This window comes from Stegastes partitus, unplaced genomic scaffold (genome assembly GCF_000690725.1).
Source record: "Stegastes partitus isolate 25-593 unplaced genomic scaffold, Stegastes_partitus-1.0.2 Scaffold282, whole genome shotgun sequence".
NCBI lineage: Eukaryota > Metazoa > Chordata > Actinopteri > Pomacentridae > Stegastes > Stegastes partitus.
The window spans coordinates 202190-222389 of record NW_007578013.1 but is presented as its reverse complement, the minus strand read 5'-3'; the positions used below and the strand labels follow the sequence as shown (position 1 = coordinate 222389).

The following is a 20200-nucleotide window of genomic DNA, read 5'->3' as shown; positions in this document are numbered from 1 at the left end:
AACACACACTCAGCCACTTACTCTTCCATCCACACAATTCTTGGTGGAAACTGACTACAAATTTGCCGTATTAGGTAAATTTTACCTTCTGTCAGGCAAACAACATTTTCATGGCAACTAACTCAAACTGCTTTCAAGGGTCTCTGCACACACTTGTGCACCTGTGCCTCCACTAAAAATAATCAAAAAGTACGATCCAATTTGGCAACAAAATGACAAGACATCTGTTACGTTCTGTTGCTCCGTGAAATGTATCAGCGTTCGGGTATCGCTTCCACATACGGTTACCATCTAGTTTCCTCAGTTTTATGTGACATAGATGAATACGGTGGAAATGAAAATCAATGGCAGATGGAACTCTAATTATATACAGTAAACACTGGGATTATGTGGATGAAACCTATTGCACTATTGAAATCCTATAGTATTTTCCTCCAGACAAACATGCACATGAAATGTCAGACATGCATGCACATGCATTCGTCTACACCATTATATCTATTAAAGCAGTTAGCGGGTGTTCATCATGTTTCCTAATCCTGAACGGAGCTCTCACAGCTAAATCCATTCTTTAATTTTCACACCTATTGATTCCATCGTTTTCGCTCTCCCTCTCTCTCTCTCTCTCTCTCTCTCTTCCTCTGTCTCATCGCATTTCCCCCTGCATCTGTTTCCACCACAAATTGAAATTGATAATTTGTGTTTAGCTGCAAGGGTTAACAGTAAAGACCGGCTCTCCGGGGGGTTGATTAGCTTTTGTTACCCGGTGATGCGACCGAGATTAAGCCAGTTGTTGTGTACAAACACACTTAGAGCCGCACACAAGCAGGTGTAGCCGTCTTTGTTGCAGCAAAAGTCCTTGGCCTTATCCGAGTCTTAAGCACATTTCCTCTCGGATTCTCAGAAGTGCGCGCGCGGACGGAAGCGCGCGTACCTAAGCGCTCCCGCACACAGCAGTCGGTAGTGTTGCTAACAGGACAGGCTGTCATTAGCGTAATGTATTTCCTTATGAAGCCATGGGGATGTGGCTGGCACCAAGGCAATGAGCTGTGATGGGACGCTAATGTAGCATAGCCCGTGCATGGCCCCATCATTCTCCGCTTGTATATACAGACACACACACATTCTCTCCATCCGAGTAGTCAACTGTAAGTAAACAACCAAAGGAGTCTTTCTCTTCTCTCTCATAAAGCTTCAGTGTGCACAGTGACACGTCCAGACACCGAACACACCAACCTGCATGCACTGGCAGCGGAAAATCAAACGGCTGGTGTGTTTCCCGTCTGTGTCGCTGTAATCTGTTAATCCACATGACTGCTGTAACATTACAATGTCCGTCTCTCACGTTCTCTCTTACTTGAATCAATCTTTGTATTCTGACTGTTTTTTTCATTACTGCTACTTTTTAAGATCTGGTTTTAATTTGCCTTTCTTTCTTTTCTCCCTCCCCTTCCCCCCTTTTTTTCTTTTCCACTCCCTCTCTCTCTCTCTGTTGTGTCCACTTTTTTCTCTTTTTTATATTCTTTTCTTTTGGTTATTGTTTTGCAACTGTGACACCCACACATTCACCTGTTGCCATACCTGTTTCCACACACCCCATTTCCCCTCCCCTCCTCCTCCCCTTCTCCTCCTCCTCACATGGTTGTGTGTATATGTATGTGTGTGTGTTTGTGTGTGTGTGTGTGTGTGCACATGCCCTAAAGTGTCCCAGCGGAGGCGCGTAGCCGACTGCTCCTGAAATGCTCCAAGTGTGGCGTGATCTCGAGCACCGCTCTGTCCAGCTCGACTGCCAGCAGCGCCATGTTAGTCCATCTTCATCTTTCTATCTCTCTCTCTCTCTCTTTCTCTCTCTGTCTCTTACTCTCCATCATCCTCTCGCCATCTTCCTCTCTCTCTCTCTCTCCTCCATCCTTTTAATCTCTGGCTGTCGGTAATGATGCAGGATGACATTCAGACTCGTCTGGATAGAAAATACAAACTAATGAAAGGGGGGAGAAAAAAAAAAAGGCCCTTGCCCGGCAGGCGGTTGTTTTTTATTGGGGGTTTTTTTTGTTCCAAGGCGGTTTTTTTTTTTTTTCCTCAGGTCGCACCGAGCAAATCTGACCTGTGTCAAACAGTGTTTTGTGAACCATTTTTAGAGGTTCTTTTAACTTGTTTATCGTGCAGTATTGCAGAGGCTTAACAGGATGTCAGGAAGGTTGTCAGTTATGCAAACTGCACTGCCGTTAACCACATTACTGTTTAAACGTGGCTCTGGCACTCTGCTGACCCTCCTCAACCGGGCGGCCGCATGAGCGCATCAAATATCAAATGGATGTAAATAATGAAAGGAGGGAAGAAAAACAACAAAGCAGACAAAGTTTTGAGTATTTTTTTAGGTGCCATGTTTGGTAAAGTCAGTTTCCTAGTCCTTGAGAGTGCTGTTTAGTGTAGTTCTGGAGGGCTTTGTCAAGTTGGAGAAAACGACTAAAGTGACACTGTGTCTTAAGATAACAGGAAAACAGTATTACCTATTTGGGTTATGGAGTTTGAAAAGTTGAACAAAAAATTCTACAGTGTAATATTTTGGGAAATGCAACTATATTAACCCCTTAAGCACTGTAGGCTTTTTTTTTTTCTAATTTCCACCTGAAAAAATACAATTCATGAAAAGACAGCTGCAAAACTACAAGACCAAAATGAGCAACCACGGGCTCTGTGACAAAGAAATACTTGGGAGAGTTTTGAAAGACAGTAAAACTTTATGGTAATAGGAAAAAGAGGAAGTAAAATTGCTTCCACCTAGTCCGGCTTGTCCGTTATCAAGCAAGAAACATCCTCAAAGCGGTGAGCCAGTGGACATCAATGTTACTGAACCTGCTTTTAACTGCAATTCGACCAAATTCGATGCAACAGAAGTGGAAACACAACAATGCTACACGGATTTTGGTCAGACTAGCGCTAAGCAGCCCCCTTCAGTGGATGTGCCACGCTTGGCAACTTTTGTAAAATGGCACCAGTTGCATTTTTTTTTACAACAGATACTGTCTGGACCTGGTACAGGGACCTTCAGTTTGGAACTGGATAAGACTTAAAACTGAGGCTATGTTGGCCTCAATTTTGAATCAGTTTGTGTCGGTTGTGTTTTTTTGTTCAGCTTCTCACAAATCTCATAACTTTGTGGAGGCTCCATGCAAAATTTCTGGAACATTTTCATATTTTTCTATTTGCAGATGTAAAATTATACAAGCGGTGCAGTTGCCACAAGCCCCCAATGCTGCTAAAAGACACCATTCAGTAAAGTAAATAAAGTAAATTCACATTAGTTACCCCTGAAAACAATGTTGAAAATAAATTAAAGAGACAGCGGTAAATACAGTTAAATGCATTTCTCATTTCCCATGATCTCCATACCACAGTCTCCTATTATGGTGCACCAAGCTCAAGATTCATACCAGTTTCTTTTTTGAACACTGGATTGCTGCTCTTTCAGCAAGAGGTCATTTCATGATCAGTGCAGACAGTCTCTGAATTAAAGACCCTCCTCTCATTTTTGCTGCTGCAAACTACCCTGTGCATGTTTAACTATGTCCTTGTGCAAATCTTTCATTACGGCTTTGTGTTTATTTTTGGAAAAGCACTCAATTTAAAGCAGCAGCTCTGGTCTTAGTTGTTGCATGATTGGCTGCCATGATTGGAGGGTAATGGGATGGGATTGCTTATTTGCAGTAACAAGTGTGTATCAGTTTTTTTGTTGTTGTTGTTGTTGGCAGTGGGAGCACATGGGGCCATTATTTGCTCTGCTTATATCTTTGCTGAAGAAAAATGGAGTCTTATCATTGCATATGGTCATTTATATTCATGTTCCTGCCCTTCTTCTTGCAGCTTGCAGTATACTGTTTGGTTGGAAGGTCCTTCAAATAATCTGCTTACAGAAATCCTTACTGTAAAGCTGTAATCAAACAGTCTCTGCTGTGTAATAGCTGTTATTTACAGAAATCGTATTTTTTGGGGCCTAAATGGTAGAAGTATTACCCACTTCTTCATTCTCTGTAGAATTACTATATTGGACGTCCAGTCCATTTTCACCTAAGTGAAAATTTTACAGACTACTTGGGAATTTATTTCTAAAATGAGGTAACCACCATTTGAAAATTGCGACAAAGCAATTCCAAGCTTTCCTCACATTTCTCTTTTCCCAAATGGCTTTGCAGCACTTTGAAATATACCCACTCATTAAAAACCACTTATTATATATGATGAGGTACATTTGCAGTGTTTTTTTTTCTTCTCTCACTCAGGTTGTTACTGTTACTCTACTGGACCATATTATGTGGTTAAAACTGGAGCCAACAACAGCGAGAAACTTTACACATTAACGAGAGGACAGCGCAGCCTTGACTTTAATTCTCTTTACCCATTGCCTTTGGCCATGCACCTCTGCAGGGACATGCTTATTTCTCAGCGTAGTTAGACGGAGCTGTCCGTCTGTCAGACTGACGCTTCTGAAAACGCGAATATGTGCTCAAACAGCATGAACATTTTAAATTGCTGTGTGACTCGGTGGAGTTACAGACAGAGAGCACACACACACATATACGCACACACACTTACTCCTCAGAAGCCCCCGTGTCAGCACTTGTCAATGGCTTGTCTTCCGCCTCTCTGTCGGGTCTCTGCCTATTGTCTCACAGTCCACCAGCATGACACTTTGAGTGCATCAACCATGTAATTGTGAGCAATTGTCAGTCTCAAAACTATCTACATGATTACACATCATCTTCCACTTATCAGTTCGAATATTAAGTCTGATCCGAGCCTCAGCGTGCCAATCAGCTTCAAATTGCCCACCAGTGAACCTCTGACTGATCTGTGCCAGTGTGTGCGAGTGTGCATGTGAGGAGTGGAGTTACGTGACTTTACCGGAGCCGGCTTGTCTGGCCTGAGACTGAATCCCTTGTTCATTCTTCCTTCTTTCCCTTCCTCCTCTACCCTACACCTCTGTCTCCTTCTTTTTTCTCTGACAGGGCGTCTCTGTGGAGCTCCTGTGTGGTTCTTCCTCTGTTAGCATTAACCTGGATGTCAGCAGTGCTGGCCATAACTGACCGGCGCTCCACACTCTTCCAGGTGATGAGCCTCACAACACTTGCACAGGCTAACAAAGTGCGACTCACACACATGTAGCCCTGTGGCACGTTGCGGAATCTGCTTTTAGTTGTTGTAAGGGCAGAAAGTTAAGCATAAATCAGTTAATGTACACTTGTTGATGTTTGTTGTGGCATCGTCAAAATGTGGGTGACGTACGGCAGAAAATGATTTGTGCAGGTGTTTTGATGTATATTATGTATCCTCAGTGAGTGCTGCCTTTTCCGTTAAGTCAGCTATTTTGTCTGGTGTACATCAGGTTGTTTTTTTTTTTAACCTATTTAACAAGTCTATATGGTGAGTAGTAGTTAAAACCACAGCTGGGCATTTCTACCTTGAAACTGCAGTGTACTGATGAATCTAAAAAACACAGACTTAGACATTTGCGGTTTCAAACCTAACAAATCCAAATTTTTTCAACTACAGGGTGGAAACTTCCTCTATCATTATTCTTCATCAGAATCTGTTTCCAGTTTGAACATGTATGACTGACTTATTCCAAAATTACAACTTGCTATTATGTCATTGAGAGTAGTTTTACAGTGTTTGAGTCAAACGGGAGCTGGTGTGCTCGAGTTGCAGGAAGGAGCAGAGGGGTGAGTGGAGAGAGAGGCTTTAGAGATCTACGCCTTCTAGAGAAAGCAATGGTGTAGAGTTACATCTAAATCATTTTACGGCATGAACAAATTATTTAATGTAAAAACAGCTAGCTCCGTCCTCTTGATATTTGGAGATCATTTTTAATAGTTTATTCAATGACCGAAGAGGGTCTTTAAATGTTTTTTAATAGATCTGTAACTGAAGTGAAATAGGTCTTCCTTAAAGCTGTGTTTCTTAATATTTTACCACATTTTTGAGATAAAAAAATCAAAAGATTAAACCTTAATGATCCATGTATAAATAAAGAATGGACTGATGGATAAAAAAAGGCAAATATTAGAACAGCATTCAACAAAGAACATTCAGGAAAACCCACTGTATCAAGATCACAAGTAGAAATTGTGAATGAAAGCATTAATGATGGTGATGTATTATGAATAATCACGACTCCGCTGACTCATTTCATTCTCATATCAGTGTCTCTCTAGTGATTACTTAGTCATTTCACTACAATATTACAGTAATACAGAGTATAATAACACAGTGGTTTCCAAAGAGGGTGCCGTAGCACCCTGCGGTGCCTTAAAGAGAGATCAAGCATGCCACAAGATTTGTTCCCCTCATTCTAGTGTTACGGAAAGACAAACGTGAAACACCAAATTTTCATTCTATCTCAGCTAAGAACAGTGATGACAGCTAACGCTTGCTGATTGTGAAGGTAAAATAAAAGCTGCTTTCTGATTCGTGAGCTTTACAGGTGTATTAAAGTCAGAAATAGTGACGTCACAGTTATCAGCAAACAGGTTTCTTCTCAAAGGAGAGGCTAGCTGTGATACTCTCAAGTGCTTTTTAGCCAGGGGAAACGATGACTACAGCTTTTATGCTCTTTAGCTAATACTGAATACTCTGGGTGACGAAAAAGAGGTCGAAGAGACACAATCAATCCATGATGGCATACGTCCTTGAGAATCTAAAATACGGGTTTATTTACTTTCAAAAGAAAATAAAAGAAATACATTTATCCAATACTTATTGTATTCTTTGTTTGGTTCCGGTGCAAAACTCGACAATTCTTCACAGTGAAATAAAGCAACTTAATCACTAGATGACTTTTTGAGACTTTCCCTTGAATTGTCTGGTGGATATGTAGGAGGGCCTTGGAAATGAATATGATTCAGAGGGGATGCCACGGTTTGAAAAGTTTAGGAACCGCTGCAATAATAAACCACTGTGCAATAACTAATGAGCGCGCATTATCTCTCTCCTCCAGGTCCTCTTTGCCGTCTTTGATTCTGTCCAAGGTTTCGTCATCATCACTGTCCACTGCGCCATGCGCCGAGAGGTGAGTCGGGTTTACTCCTCCTGTTGAGCAGTGTGTGGATCCTACCACTCGCGCTGAATTCACTGTGCATACCGCTCAGCAACACTGTGACTTCAGCGACACTTCCTTTCCCTGACTAGGTGGGATTCATTTTCTTAAAGATCACGTCAGCGTCCGGGTCAGTTCGAAGCCACGTCAGAACACAAGCGGATCAGACATGAGACGGATTAGCATGGTGCTTATGTCCTATGTTGCGGCGCTTCTTCTTCATAATGCAGTATTGTCCGTCTGATCCAAGTCTGCTTTAAGGAGCTTACCAAGATGCTGTATGGAATAAGACGATAAGTCCCCAACTAATAGCCCCTAGTGCCTATTTGCTACAGGCTTTGCTGTGGCCCCAGGGATCCTGAATTTTAAACTCATTATGCACATACATGTATTCATACCCTTGAGACAATGACACACACACACACACACACACATTTTGGACTATCTTGAATTTGCACGAGCTACAATTAACAGATTTAAAATGCGATCAGTTTCCCATAATAGTAAATGTGTCTAGTTTCGCTGGTGCACGCACACCAAACGCAGCTTTGCTTCCCTCCAACAGATCATTATGATATTGAATGCGCTGCATAGTGTAAGTGAATTTTTAAATGCTCTGAATGCTTAGCTGCATTAAATCAATATCACAAAAGCGGCAGGGATCAGAGTACAGTAAATCCAGGAATTATTTATTGTAAATGTATGAAAATCCCCTGCAAGAGTCTGAGCGTAAATCCGTCGTAGCTGCAACAGAACAACAGGCAGAGGGGAAGTACGGCACCGGAGGAGGGAGGAAGAGGAGGAGGAGGAGGATGGGAGGAATCAGGAAGTATTACAGTGCAAAACAAGAGAGACGTAAAGTAAACTACAGACACAAAGCACGCCGGCGAGCGTAGAGCCATGTAAGCGCTCCGCGGTAGCATTTAGGGTGTCGGTGGAGAAAATGAAAGGACCGTGGTGGCACGGGTGACCTGCTGAGATCAACTGAAAAGAGACGAAACAATGAAAGTGTGCGATGTGCTGTGTTTAGGAGGCAGCGAGAGAGGAAACCAAAGGGGAGATGGAGGATGTGATGGAGGGATTTAAGTGAGGAGGGAGGAGGATGGGAGGGAAGAAAAAAAAAAAACGCACTCGGAGATCTGTGAGGGAAAAAAAAACGTGATTCAAGAGCAAAGCAGGGGATGATGGTAGGGGGAGGAGGAAATGGAGAGGAAGGTGGAGAGAGAGGCAGGTATCCACAGAGGGGGCTTTCACTTTGAAGTAAGAAGGAGCTACGCTGGGTGCCAACACACACACACACACTCTTGCTAACAAAGAACAAATGCCACTGAGGATGAGTATGGATATAGAGGAAAGCACGAGACAAAAGGAAACAATGGAGCACACTGTACAAGTCCATGCAGTATTAATCACACATGCATGCAGTAGACTCCATTTGTATCAGTGCACAAACACAAATGGAAGAACGGGGGGGACCACCTGATGAGAGTGAAGCTCTTGTACCACTACTTACACAAGCACTCTTGTTTTCACCCGTGACACTCTTATGGGATTTGACAGCAGCAACATTGAGAAATGATGTTGCCCCTCAGCAAGTAAGCAGGATATCTATAATACAGAGCCCGGTGGAGGAGGGAGAGAATCTCCGAGTTGAAAGATAATGCATTGGATTTGATCTGTGTTGCAAGAAGCAGCCGTTTGACGGTGGACTGCTGTGTGTTTACCTATGTGGGAGGATAAAGAAAAACAATGTGACACAGCCAAAGCCCAGGGTTTAAAACATCTATATGCTGTACTGTTGGTTTTAATTAAAACTGCGAGCCACTGATCTCACAAGGCTGGAATAGGTCACTTTGAAGCATCGCCGTGTGCTTTCTATACCACTCCAGTGACTGTTATATAATCTACAAGCTGAGCTTCCTTGTAAAAAAAAAATTTCCCTTTTACTTTACCGTTTTCACATAGTTTAGAATTCACTGCCATGGCGGTGATAAAGATGAAGAATTTACAATGTCTAAGGAGCGAGTTCCCCCACGCTCCGACATTTGCCAAACTAACTCGAGTGAAAGTTCCTCCACTAACTTCTTTCCTTTGCATCATCTCTACCTCCCCCTCATCATTCTTTTCCCCCCTTTCCCCCTTTTTTTCCTCTCTATTTTTTACCCTCCCTCTCTGGCATCCCTTACCCCCGCTCCCTCCCTTCCTTCCTCCCCTCCTTCCAACCTCCCCCCCCAGGTGCAGGATGCGGTGCGCTGTCGAATGGGGGGATGTAAAGACGACAGCGAAAACTCACCAGACTCCTGCAAGAATGGACAGGTGCAGATCATGGTGAATAGCATTCCATTTCATCCCACATTGCAGCCCATTTGCCTCAGAGTAACATTAACCAGGCAGGAGCTTTCTGCAAGCTTCAGCCTCAGTAGAAAAGCATGATTGCCATTACTGAAGTGCTTAAACTCATACCTGGCTTTCTCTTCTTTCTTTTTTTTTTCCCTTAACCACTTTTACCTTAACAGGAATTCATTATTGTTTATGCATTATGCATTTTCATTTTTTTTCCCTGAAATGTGTGATTTCATCACATAGAAATGCGATTTCACTCGACACTCTCCAGTTCTGAGCCTGCAACTAACTCCATAACTGAGCGAGCTGTCAACAACTATGCAAAACAATACCCCGCTATTATATCATTACATAATATGAATATCACTGCTTTTTTTTTTGACATCTTTATTGTCTATATAATACTCAGTACACGATACAGTTTCTTGCCCAGAAGACTCTAATCATGTATTATCGCAGCAAACACATCAGCACTTTTATTTACTTTTAACCTAAACTTCTTCATCTTTATTTAAAGAGGACAGAGTTCCCGTAAGGTTATTGTGTGCGTTCCAAATGTGGCTAATAGTGCGATAAATCATAGAGACTTGAACTGCCTTTGCCAATGTCAGTACGGTCACACCACAACTACGAAAGCATGAGCAGCCCTCATCTCTATTCCCTTTTATTTCTCCCTCAGACCTGTTTGCGGTAACGATTATGGGCTTCTGAACGCTCCTCCGAGGTTATCAAGATTAAACTTTGGAGCCATCATTCTGCTCGATGAAGCCGTCATGACACATCGTCATTCTCTGTTTTCATTTACAGTCTAACTCTGCTTATTTAATTTTTGGTTAAATTTTTTATCATCACACGCCAACTCGCGCTGTCAGCCGGTTGCTATGCCAACTATTGTACTTATGGAAGACAGTTGAAAAAGCTCCTTGTTTGCTCCAGTTTTCTCATCTAAATGTGTGCGACTTTGAAGACGCCTTTTCAGACTGCACATATACGCAGCGAGCTGTTGTATGAGAGACTCTTGAGAATATTAATTGTGATGGATAATTTGGTGAGGCTGCCACCAGTTATATCAGCATCGTAATTACAGCAAACACCATTCTCTCAGGTTCTCTCGCTATATTCACAGGAAATCTCATTAGCATGTGAAACCCTTGACATTTTGGAGACATCATAAAGATGTAGAACTGTAGCTACGCCTTCTATACTGAATCAAACCCGCCTTCAGGAAATCATTTGATTCGTTAAACTCCGATTAGAACAAACCTGGTTAGATGTTCTGCTCCGGCATTGCGACTTTATGCTGTCAATGAATTTTCTTTTATGCCATCAGAAGTGCGCAAATGTGAGCGCCTGTGGACAGCAGCGCGGCTCCCTGCGCTACGGCACCACCCTGTGCCTGTCGGGTTGCCACCCGCCGACGCCCCACCAGGCATGCCAGCCAGTCTGTCACCACAGTCTACCCCGCAACAACTACGGGCTAGACCACAGCCACGCTCACGGCCACGCGCATGAGCACAGCCCCCTCCTCAACAATACCCACAACCACAACCACGCCCATAATCACATCAGCAGCCAACCAGTATGTCACCTGTAGGAAAGATGACGTCTTTAGTCATGACAGTCAGGTGGAAAAAGGTGCAATGTGTAAAGTAATTCGCAGCAAATATGAATTAGGAAAATAAGATGTTATGGATGAGAAGAATTGTGCCGCTCTCACATCTGCAAACATCTTAGCTTAGCTCAAAGAGGAGAAACAGCTATCCTGGCTCTGTCTAAAAGTAACAGAATAAGCAGGGAATGAGTTTTTTGGCATCCTAAAGAATTAGTCCAGGAAGATTGCCCCCAGCCTTGAAACAGTCTAAACCCTGCATCAAACTACAATATGTCATTTTTACACCTTGGGTTGTAGTCAAACCGAGGAAAGTTTTGGTTCACTGAAATCTCTGCAGCCAATCAATTGGGAAAAGAAAGATCTGCACATTAGCTCTGGATTAGCTAATTGTACAGTGTGCACTGTACCGGCGTGCCTTATTAGAGTAATGAATTATAAATAAGCGTAAAAAGCTAATAACTACAGCACATTAAATCATTTTAACCTACTTGTTTTATGCTGAAATGATCATAGGTTTGGAGCAGACTGATGTGTTCCTGCCTATCTTTCCCATTTGTACGATTTTCAACAATAAAACTACATGATCCCAGCACGAGAACTACTGGGGAATATCAATTGATTTGTAGCTTCATATGTAGCGTGCAGGTGTGAGAGCGGTATCGGTCGTCTTGTCTAACTGGAAAGCAAATAACGATGGAATCAACTATTCTGACGAGCAAGTGTTCATTTTTTATTGATTGCACTTTGCACCTTTAAATCGAAGTAGGAGTAGCTGTGATGTGCAAGAAACTGGAGTAGCTACTACAGAAACTAGCTTTTTTTTGTTCATTCATTTCAGTAGTAATCGTGACCCGTGATGTGTACGCTGCAGTATGTGTGCTGCCGCAGTCTGTTCCCATGTGGTATTTACATACAGTTGATGTTGATGACTCATTGTGCTTAACCTATGAGGCTGCTGCAGAGAGAGAGAAAGTGTGTGTAACGGTTAAAATAAAGATGATTTGTTTTTCTCAATTTGGACGAAAGAGAGCGACTAAGTGAGAGAGAGAGAGAGAGAGAGAGAGGTTTCTTTCATATCCTCCCTCGTCCATTTAGCGAAGTCCCATTTATGGTGCTGTGGGTGATTTGCGTACTAAGAGCTTCTCTGCTCCTCTGAGACCTTTGCACGTTCTCTCCTTCTCTCTTTCAATTTTTCATTTCTCCCTTTCCTCTTCTGTTTGCCTCTGTGGCGTGCCCAAACTGTCTAAAATCTGTAGTTTATTATCCAAACAAAGGCTTTTGTAAGTGAATCCCGCCGAGGACAGGAGGAGGCTCTGTGGTGAGAGAACAAGAGGACCACATCTGCATAGCAATGAGCTTCACTTTCACTAAAGTTTAGAAAAACTTGAGTGGTGGCCATTTTGGGAAAGAAAAAAAAAATTCAACCTGCTGCCTTCTGAGTTTGGAAGTATTTCTTTTCCCCGAGGAGCAATGCCACCCTGCATTCCTCAAATGAAATTCAAGATCAAAGCAAATAAACATCATTTCTGGTCGTGCCCAATGTACCATATCTACATAAAATCTGAATAGTGAGTACAGGTTAAACTCAGCGTTGTGTGTTTGTGTGTGTTTTTTTGGTGCGAAGGAATTGCAGAAAGCATTTATATTCTTACATTAAACATTTTTTTTTCCAGTCCGGCTGGGAGATGGCAAAGTTGTGCTTCAGCTGGCACAGCAGATAATAGTTTTTGCCGCCGTGTAAATTTCTGTCCCTGTTTCCATTCAGATGATAGGGAGGTGACTGATGAGGCATACAGTAGCATTACATACCTCGCAAACACTCCGCAGCCTTCTCTCTCAGAGTCTGTATTTGGATCTGCTGCTGTGAACTGATACACATCATGAACAAAGTAGCAGCGGTGGAGGCTGCGCGCACAAGTCAGCAATCTTCTCTGCTCTTTTTTTTTTTGGTTTGAAAAGGCTTTGGACAAATTCATCATAAAGAATTGAAAACTGAACCTTTCTCAGATGACTTAAGGCAACATTTTTTTTTATTCTTGTTCATAGAGGGCATTACTAATCGACTGAGTTGTAAAGTGTCACCATGGCAACAGATCCTATTCTTTTCTATAGAGTTGAATCAGAGCATCAGAGTCATTGGATACATCATAACCATTTTCGATCTAATCACTCAATTGGCCTCTTCTTGCTGCTATTGTAGTGAACACTGCACATAATCTTTGTGTTTCCTCTCTTCTTACCCTGCCTCTTTCTTAGACGGATTTTGAGAAGGATGTGGACTTGGCTTGTCAAACAGGTGAGCTCTCCTTTCCACCTGATTTCTCTTTTCCTGTCTCCTTTTGTCTCTCTTTCCTTTTATCTTCCTTTGTCCAAAACAGGATTTACATTGCAGGCTGTTACGTTCTCAGCTTGCTGCCGTGCATGTTGATAAACTGACTCGGAGATGACGAGCTATACATCTCCACACATTTTTTTTTTTTGCACAAATTGTTCTGAGCTATCAATCACACCGATTCTGCCCAATAAGTGTTCAGTGAGCCTATGTTTGGATGAGACTGTGTTTAATTGTGCATGATAATACCACTCCTTTATGTGTTCAGACCTGTTTCACTCGTTAGCCGACAATGGTCTGTTTGAATGTGTTACAAATGTACCACAGTCCCGTGTGTGCTGTGCTTTGAAATATTAACAAAGAGTCACTTTCCTCCTCCAACCTTGCAGAGAGAGGACACCCATGTAAGTTTTGAACCCAACTGACCTACTTAACACTGCCTGATCCGCCCCTAGACTTCAATTGTTCCTATAGACGAATCCAGTTCTAGGTAGATGTAAAACGTCGCCACTGCTTCTTAGGCTCTAATCATACAGTAATAATGCCATGTAAATACACGTTATTATCTAAAGCCTTCAGCTGCTTTACCAGTAACCTGCAACTGTGGAAATAATAGGAATTGAAAGCCATAGTCATCTGCACCACTTTATAAATCTCAATTAACCCTTTATAGGGCACTCCGTGAAATACTTGGAAAATGAACATTTCAACCCTGGGGTGTTATTTAAGGATATTTATAGTATTTTAGTTTGAGGTAATTATACTTACACAATCTCTTTGCCACTAAGGACCAAGCAATCTACCTACATAGAGTTGACGTTGAGCCCACCACCTCACATATTGTTTTCCAGCTAATGCATTCCCAAAGATTCAGCGCGCAACATTCAGAACCACTAGGTGTTGCTAGAGTACCAGCATCTGTAGACCAAAACAAATGGGCAGGTTGACAACTGGTCGTGCATACGAGACCTAACAAAAAATAATCCAACCACAATCATTAGCCACTGACAATAAGTTGAATCTGTCTCTCTGCTTATGTCTGTTCCGCTCAGTATGTGTCTGTTTCCGTGGTCTGTTGGACCGGAGCAGACCCACGTGCAGAAACAGAAGCAGAGGAAAGCCCCAAAACAGCAATACCTCAATAGAATACTTTGTTTTTAAGTACAGTCATGACTCGATAAAGCCGACACTAAATGTAAAACCTTCTTTTATGTCGGATAGCAAGGCAAGACTTCCACCGTGGGTGAGCGCTCCGACGGGGAGGAAGTGGCCGGAATGCACAGGCAGTACTTGGCTGCTAATGCATTGAATTTCCCTTCTAGGATAAATAAAGTTTTTTGGGTTTTTTTTCATGCTAGTTTAGGACAGCAGTCACACTTCTGTTTCCACCATCGGTGGCGGCCACCATCCATGTTTGCTTCCGTAAACACTGAGCACACTCGCTGCGTGTGACGTCGCCGTGTCCTCTTCTGCGCATGCGGGACACTTTTGGGTCGTATGAAGTTCACACAGCAGATCACATACAAGTCACATTTAATTGGAAATGTGAACGAACTCGCAAAAAAATTGGATTTCACAAAGAAATCCAAATTGAGCATTAAGTCCTGCCATCTGAACGTAGCCAATCTGTTGGATTGTTAGGTCAGATAATACACCATTGTCCGTATTTGTGACATAAAATGTCATGTCAGAGTCGGAATCCAAAGTTGTCTGTATGTTAAAGCTATTTTTTATGGGTTCGCTTTTCCTACAAACCTGTCAGATACTAAGGTTTTCGGATTATTAAGGGTCGGATTATCGAGTCACGACTATACGTGGAAAATTTAAGGAAGCGGCTAAACCCTGGCTTGCTTGTTCACTTTGCCACTGTGCTGTAGGAGGTCACCAGATTCTGTTCATCCAACAGTTTCAGAAGGAGGGATTCAAATGTACACGCATGTACTAACATACTAACTGCTGGAGAAGCTTTGATTACAACATACAGAGGGACTCTGACTTCACTCCTTGCTAGAGAAGCCAAAACCCCACTATATCTTTACTTAGGTAGTTCTTTGCTGCTATATTAATGCAATATTTATGTTCAAAATCTTGCATATTGCACCCCTAAGCTTTCTGGGCAAACTTTCCCTTCTACGGTATCCCATGTTCCTACTTTTTAATAAATGATGAATTTCTTACTTCTATGGTAATGCTAGAAATCACAGCGCTCATTCATTTAAATCATACGCTAGCAAGTAATTCCAGCTGGGTTTAAGCTACCATTATACCATACAGCCCTTTGACATCCACACTGTGTAAGACAGAAAGGAACAGTACATTAATGTTATTTTTCCCGAAGGCTATGTAGTAATTAATTTCAGATTAGTGTGTTGAGACTGAGTAACTTTCACATTCACGCAGACTACTTTGATCTGTCAGAGGGGGCGAGTGCCAACCGTGATTAATCCAAACATCTCTGCTTTCAATGTAAATGTGTTCATTTCCACTCTGCCATTGCAGTAACGGTGGTGGCGATTTAGAAGGCAACACAACAGCGCCGGATTCGTCTATAGGTTATTCTCTGGGCCTCCACTGTTTGATGCAGATGTGAAGGGATCAGATTGGCCAGACTTTCCAAAAACCTGTCCAATCCCGCCGTTTCAATGTGCACCAACAGGACGGTGAAACAGAGAAAACGCTCGGTTCTGTACCCCAGCTAGTGTCCTTGCTGTTATGCTCGCTCTCAGCAGGATCCAGCTTCAATTTTTGATCAAACGTGTTGCCTGACATTCTGTTACATCAATGGAGTTTGCATGAAAATGGTCTGTGCTACACGCTTTGGTCTAGAATTGGATTTTGGGGCATCAGAGTACATTTCTTTTCCTCTGATGGTGACAGAATGAGCATGATATCTGGCATGAACTTCCAGATGATTTGATTTTGTGTTTGATTGTGCTGATAGATTGATGCTAGTTGTGACAAAACATCCTCTCTCCTAAGCATGTCATAGCTTTTTTTATTTATTTTTTTGGACTAGCTGTTCTAGAAATATATAGCATCTGTAGCTTTATCCTGATCAACATGCATGAAAACTAAAACCAAAAAGCCTCTGCAAGTAGTTTTGTGTTGTGTTATTGACAGTATTGTGGAATATATATACACGCCACACACTCTTACACACGAAACACCTTCACGCACATATTAAAACCTAAACGCACACATAGTTACACTGATATGCGACAAACAGGGCAGGGAAAAATAAGCCTGCGAGCAAGATATGAGACTGGAATCAGTAGCGAGGGAATTTGGCTCTATTTCATTTGAAGCACACAGCATTTTACACCAAGGCGCTTTTTCCAGGCTAATAAAAATCCTGGCTCACCAGCAAATCCTGAGATGGACCGAGACTTAAGGTCACAGTGTCAGAAACAAAACTCATCTTGGTTACTGTAAACCATATAAGCCCAGAGGGATAAGTGAAACTTTTCTTTAGAGATGCAATCTGTCTCCCAGCTGCATCAAACCTGCCAGCGAATTTCAGTAGCAGTAACTAATTCATGTTGTTTGTCTCTGTTTTGCCTACCTCTCTTTGTCAACTGTCCTCTTTTTGGCCTAAAATATACAATTTCATGGCCATTCAATATCCATTCCTCTTTGTTGCTCCAAATATTTGGTTCCTCCTTCTATTCCCCCCACTCATAAACTCTTTACCTTGTCGATTTCCCTACTACTTTAACTCATCTTTCATTCTCTCGTGGTTATCCTTCACCCTCTTCCCCTTCTGTCCAACCTTTTTGTGCCTCCCTCATCTCCCTCCAGTCATTTTCAAAGAGGTGAACACCTGTAACCCAGCCACCATCACTGGGACCCTTTCACGCATCTCCTTGGATGATGAGGACGATCCTAAGCTGGCAGCCCATCAGGAGGGCGGAGTGGGTGTCAACTTCAGCTCCCTCCCCGGGAACATCCCTCCTCCCAACCTTATTGTACAGGTACAGGATTACAGCAGACAGATTAGACCTCAACTTTTCTGTCTAAAATCTGAGAAAGATCAATTAAACAGACCTAAATATAATATATAGAAGTTGTGTTTGATGCAGACAATCAAACAGACTGCAACACATTTTCACGAGTAATTTCTTATTCATAATACATTGTTAGAAGTGACTTGAATTTAAGTGAAATCTAGTCAAAGAGAAAACTAAATGCCTGTTAAAACTTGCAAACAAATGCAAAAATAGTTCTCTTACATTCAGGAAATACTTGTTTAACTCACATGTTTTTTTTTCCTCACAAGGTTCCACCCCTAGGAGGCCTCAATGAGCTGAGCGAGACTCCGCTAAAGAAGGAGGTGAATGTGGACCAGCAGAGACAGCAGGGGCAGCAACGCAGCGGCGCTCCGATCTACCTGTGCACCGAGAGTGGCCTGGGCTGGGCTCGACTGCCGGCTTCCTCCAACACCTCCCAGGACGGAAGCGCCGGAAGCGGAGGAAGCGGAGGAGGAGGAGGAGGAAGTGGTGGAGGCGGGGAGGGAGACTACATGGTCTTACCTCGTAGGACGGTCAGTCTCAAACCTCCAGCGCCCTCCTCCCAAGGAGGAGGCCTGGGACTGGGGGGCGAGGACAAGCCTCTCAACATCGCAGTGGAGGATCCTCCCTTCCCCCCGCCTCCCTCTCCCCTGACCCTCCACCCAGCTGAGAGCGAGGCCTACCCGGCGGATTTTGTGCCATCCAGTGTGGGTGACATGAACATCACCATGAACCTCAACCGCTCCTATGGGACGATCAAAACCATGCCCCATGGGCACGGCCACCTGATGGCTCAGGGTGGTCTTGTGCACTCCCACGGAGGACACATGCATTCCCATGGGCATTCGCTCCAGCTGAAGCCGGGCCAGAGGCCATCAGTCAGACAGATTCTGACGGGGGGAACTACAGTGGAGAGAACCAGGACCCTGCCACGCAACCTGGGCAGCACCAATGCCAACACCAGCCTCTCAGCAGGATCTCTGGAGGTGGGTAAAAGCTGAGGAGTAAGGGAAGGAAGGGTTCCCGGTGGCGGTTGAATTTTTTTTTTATTATGCTCACTTTTTGCTTGAGCTGATGTTTTAAAATGCTGGTTTTATGGCTGTGCAAGTAAAAGTACAGAGGTAGACTGATAAGGAAGATAGGAGGCACTCTGCAAAAAAGGTCCAATTATGTAATCTACAAGTCAGTCTATGCAAACATTTGCATCTAATGTCCACCAGTTAAGCAAAGATATTGAAAAAAGCTGATTTGCACTGGGGAAAAAAAGAAAAACTATATCATCCAGTGAACCTCTCTTTCTTCCTTGGGGAAAAATTCAATGACATTTTCTATTCTAGACTGAATAACTTTTTTTGAGTCATCAATCTGTCAAGACAAAAGGTTGCGGAAGGAAGACGGAAATCGGGTTGTTGGGCTCATATTCATAATTTCACAAGTGTGGCTTTCAAACAGGTCAGTTCAAACTTCAGACAAGGCAGTTTCTAAATACGTGTCATCTATCGTGTACTGTAGCAATTCATCAAACACTCGATGATAATACCACAGGTGTGTGCGTAAGAATAAGTTTGCCATCACAGCTGCTATTATTTTCAGCTCAGTAGTATTTATTACTGCTGGCTGAGACAATGAGCGCCGAAATGAGTTATTTTCATAATGACAGACAGCTTCTTATTAGTTTAGCGTCTCCGTGTGAGTGAGTTTAATATGTGTGACACCCCCTCCTAACGGTACAAGGTGGCGCAGCAGATGGACTGAGACAGACAGGATCAGAGGAAATACCCCTGGTGAATGTTCTTTAGCCCACCTTAATTGTACACGCTCACAGTGACGCACGAAAACAAGCACACAGCAACACGGACACGTAAACACGCAGACACACACACACTTTGGATCTTCCCTCATTGGCATCTTGCTGACTCACAAGGTTGATTAAAGAGATGGAAACGACACTTTCGCCGAAAAGTGCAGATGCTTCATTTAGGGCTGAGGACGTTGAGGACGAGTCATTAAAACTCATAAAAAATCACTGTCACAAGAGCTGCACTCATGAATACTAAAAAAAAAAGGGGAAAAAAAATCCGTAGAGAAACCTGCGGGATGTAATTTACTGCTATAATTTCACCCTGTTTGAATATGCTTGATTTGGAGATGGATATCAGAGCGTGCCTCTCAAGATTAAATCACAGCAGTGTTTTACTCCTCAATTCAAACATGCTACCGCATAATGGAGGGAAATGTACTCATAGTGTTCATTTCACTGTTGATTTTTAGTTAAAAGCTTGTAAATTTAAACTCCAAATGGCCGAGCCAAAGCGTGAAAAATCTTCACAGGGCACATTATCCTATCATCCTGCTATAGAACGTAGTTAATCGACGTAAAACGGTATCTTCTTGTGAGAAACTGCGCATGTTTGCAAACAAATGACAAAGCCAGTATGCGACTGGGTAATGACGCTAGGACCATTATGCAATCATAACAGCAAATCACAATGAATCGAATGAAATTTGTATGAGTGAGGAAATGACTGCTTTATGTGTGTCCCCACTGAAACATGCAATATACTGCACATGTATATGCATGTTGCATGTCCACCATGTTACAAAGCTAACTCAATCACGGAATTTCTCTGTTTAAGGTAAGGATTCCTCCATGAGAGGAGGGATAAGCGCGTTCTGTTTTAGAGGCAGTAGTGGGTGAATTCACAAAGTGAAAAGGACATCTCAGAGAGAAGCCTTTATCTGTTCGCATTCCTTTTGCGTTTTAAAACCTTGGCTGCCCCAGCATCAGATCAGCAACTCTGCCCTTTTAAAGA

At 42.8% G+C, this 20200-nt stretch overlaps 1 protein-coding gene across 1 annotated transcript in view; it reads left to right on the top strand.

Annotated features, from left to right (window-relative positions):
• The window catches only part of adgrb2 (adhesion G protein-coupled receptor B2), a 231877-nt gene that overhangs the window by 195683 nt on the left and 15994 nt on the right, over positions 1-20200 (top strand). Inside the window, exons 23-31 of the mRNA XM_008282724.1 lie at positions 1704-1802; positions 5007-5106; positions 6995-7066; positions 9329-9421; positions 10767-11015; positions 13305-13344; positions 13770-13784; positions 17179-17351; positions 17657-18373. Coding sequence (XP_008280946.1) covers positions 1704-1802; positions 5007-5106; positions 6995-7066; positions 9329-9421; positions 10767-11015; positions 13305-13344; positions 13770-13784; positions 17179-17351; positions 17657-18373 — 1558 coding nt within the window. The remainder of the gene's footprint in view (positions 1-1703; positions 1803-5006; positions 5107-6994; positions 7067-9328; positions 9422-10766; positions 11016-13304; positions 13345-13769; positions 13785-17178; positions 17352-17656; positions 18374-20200) is intronic.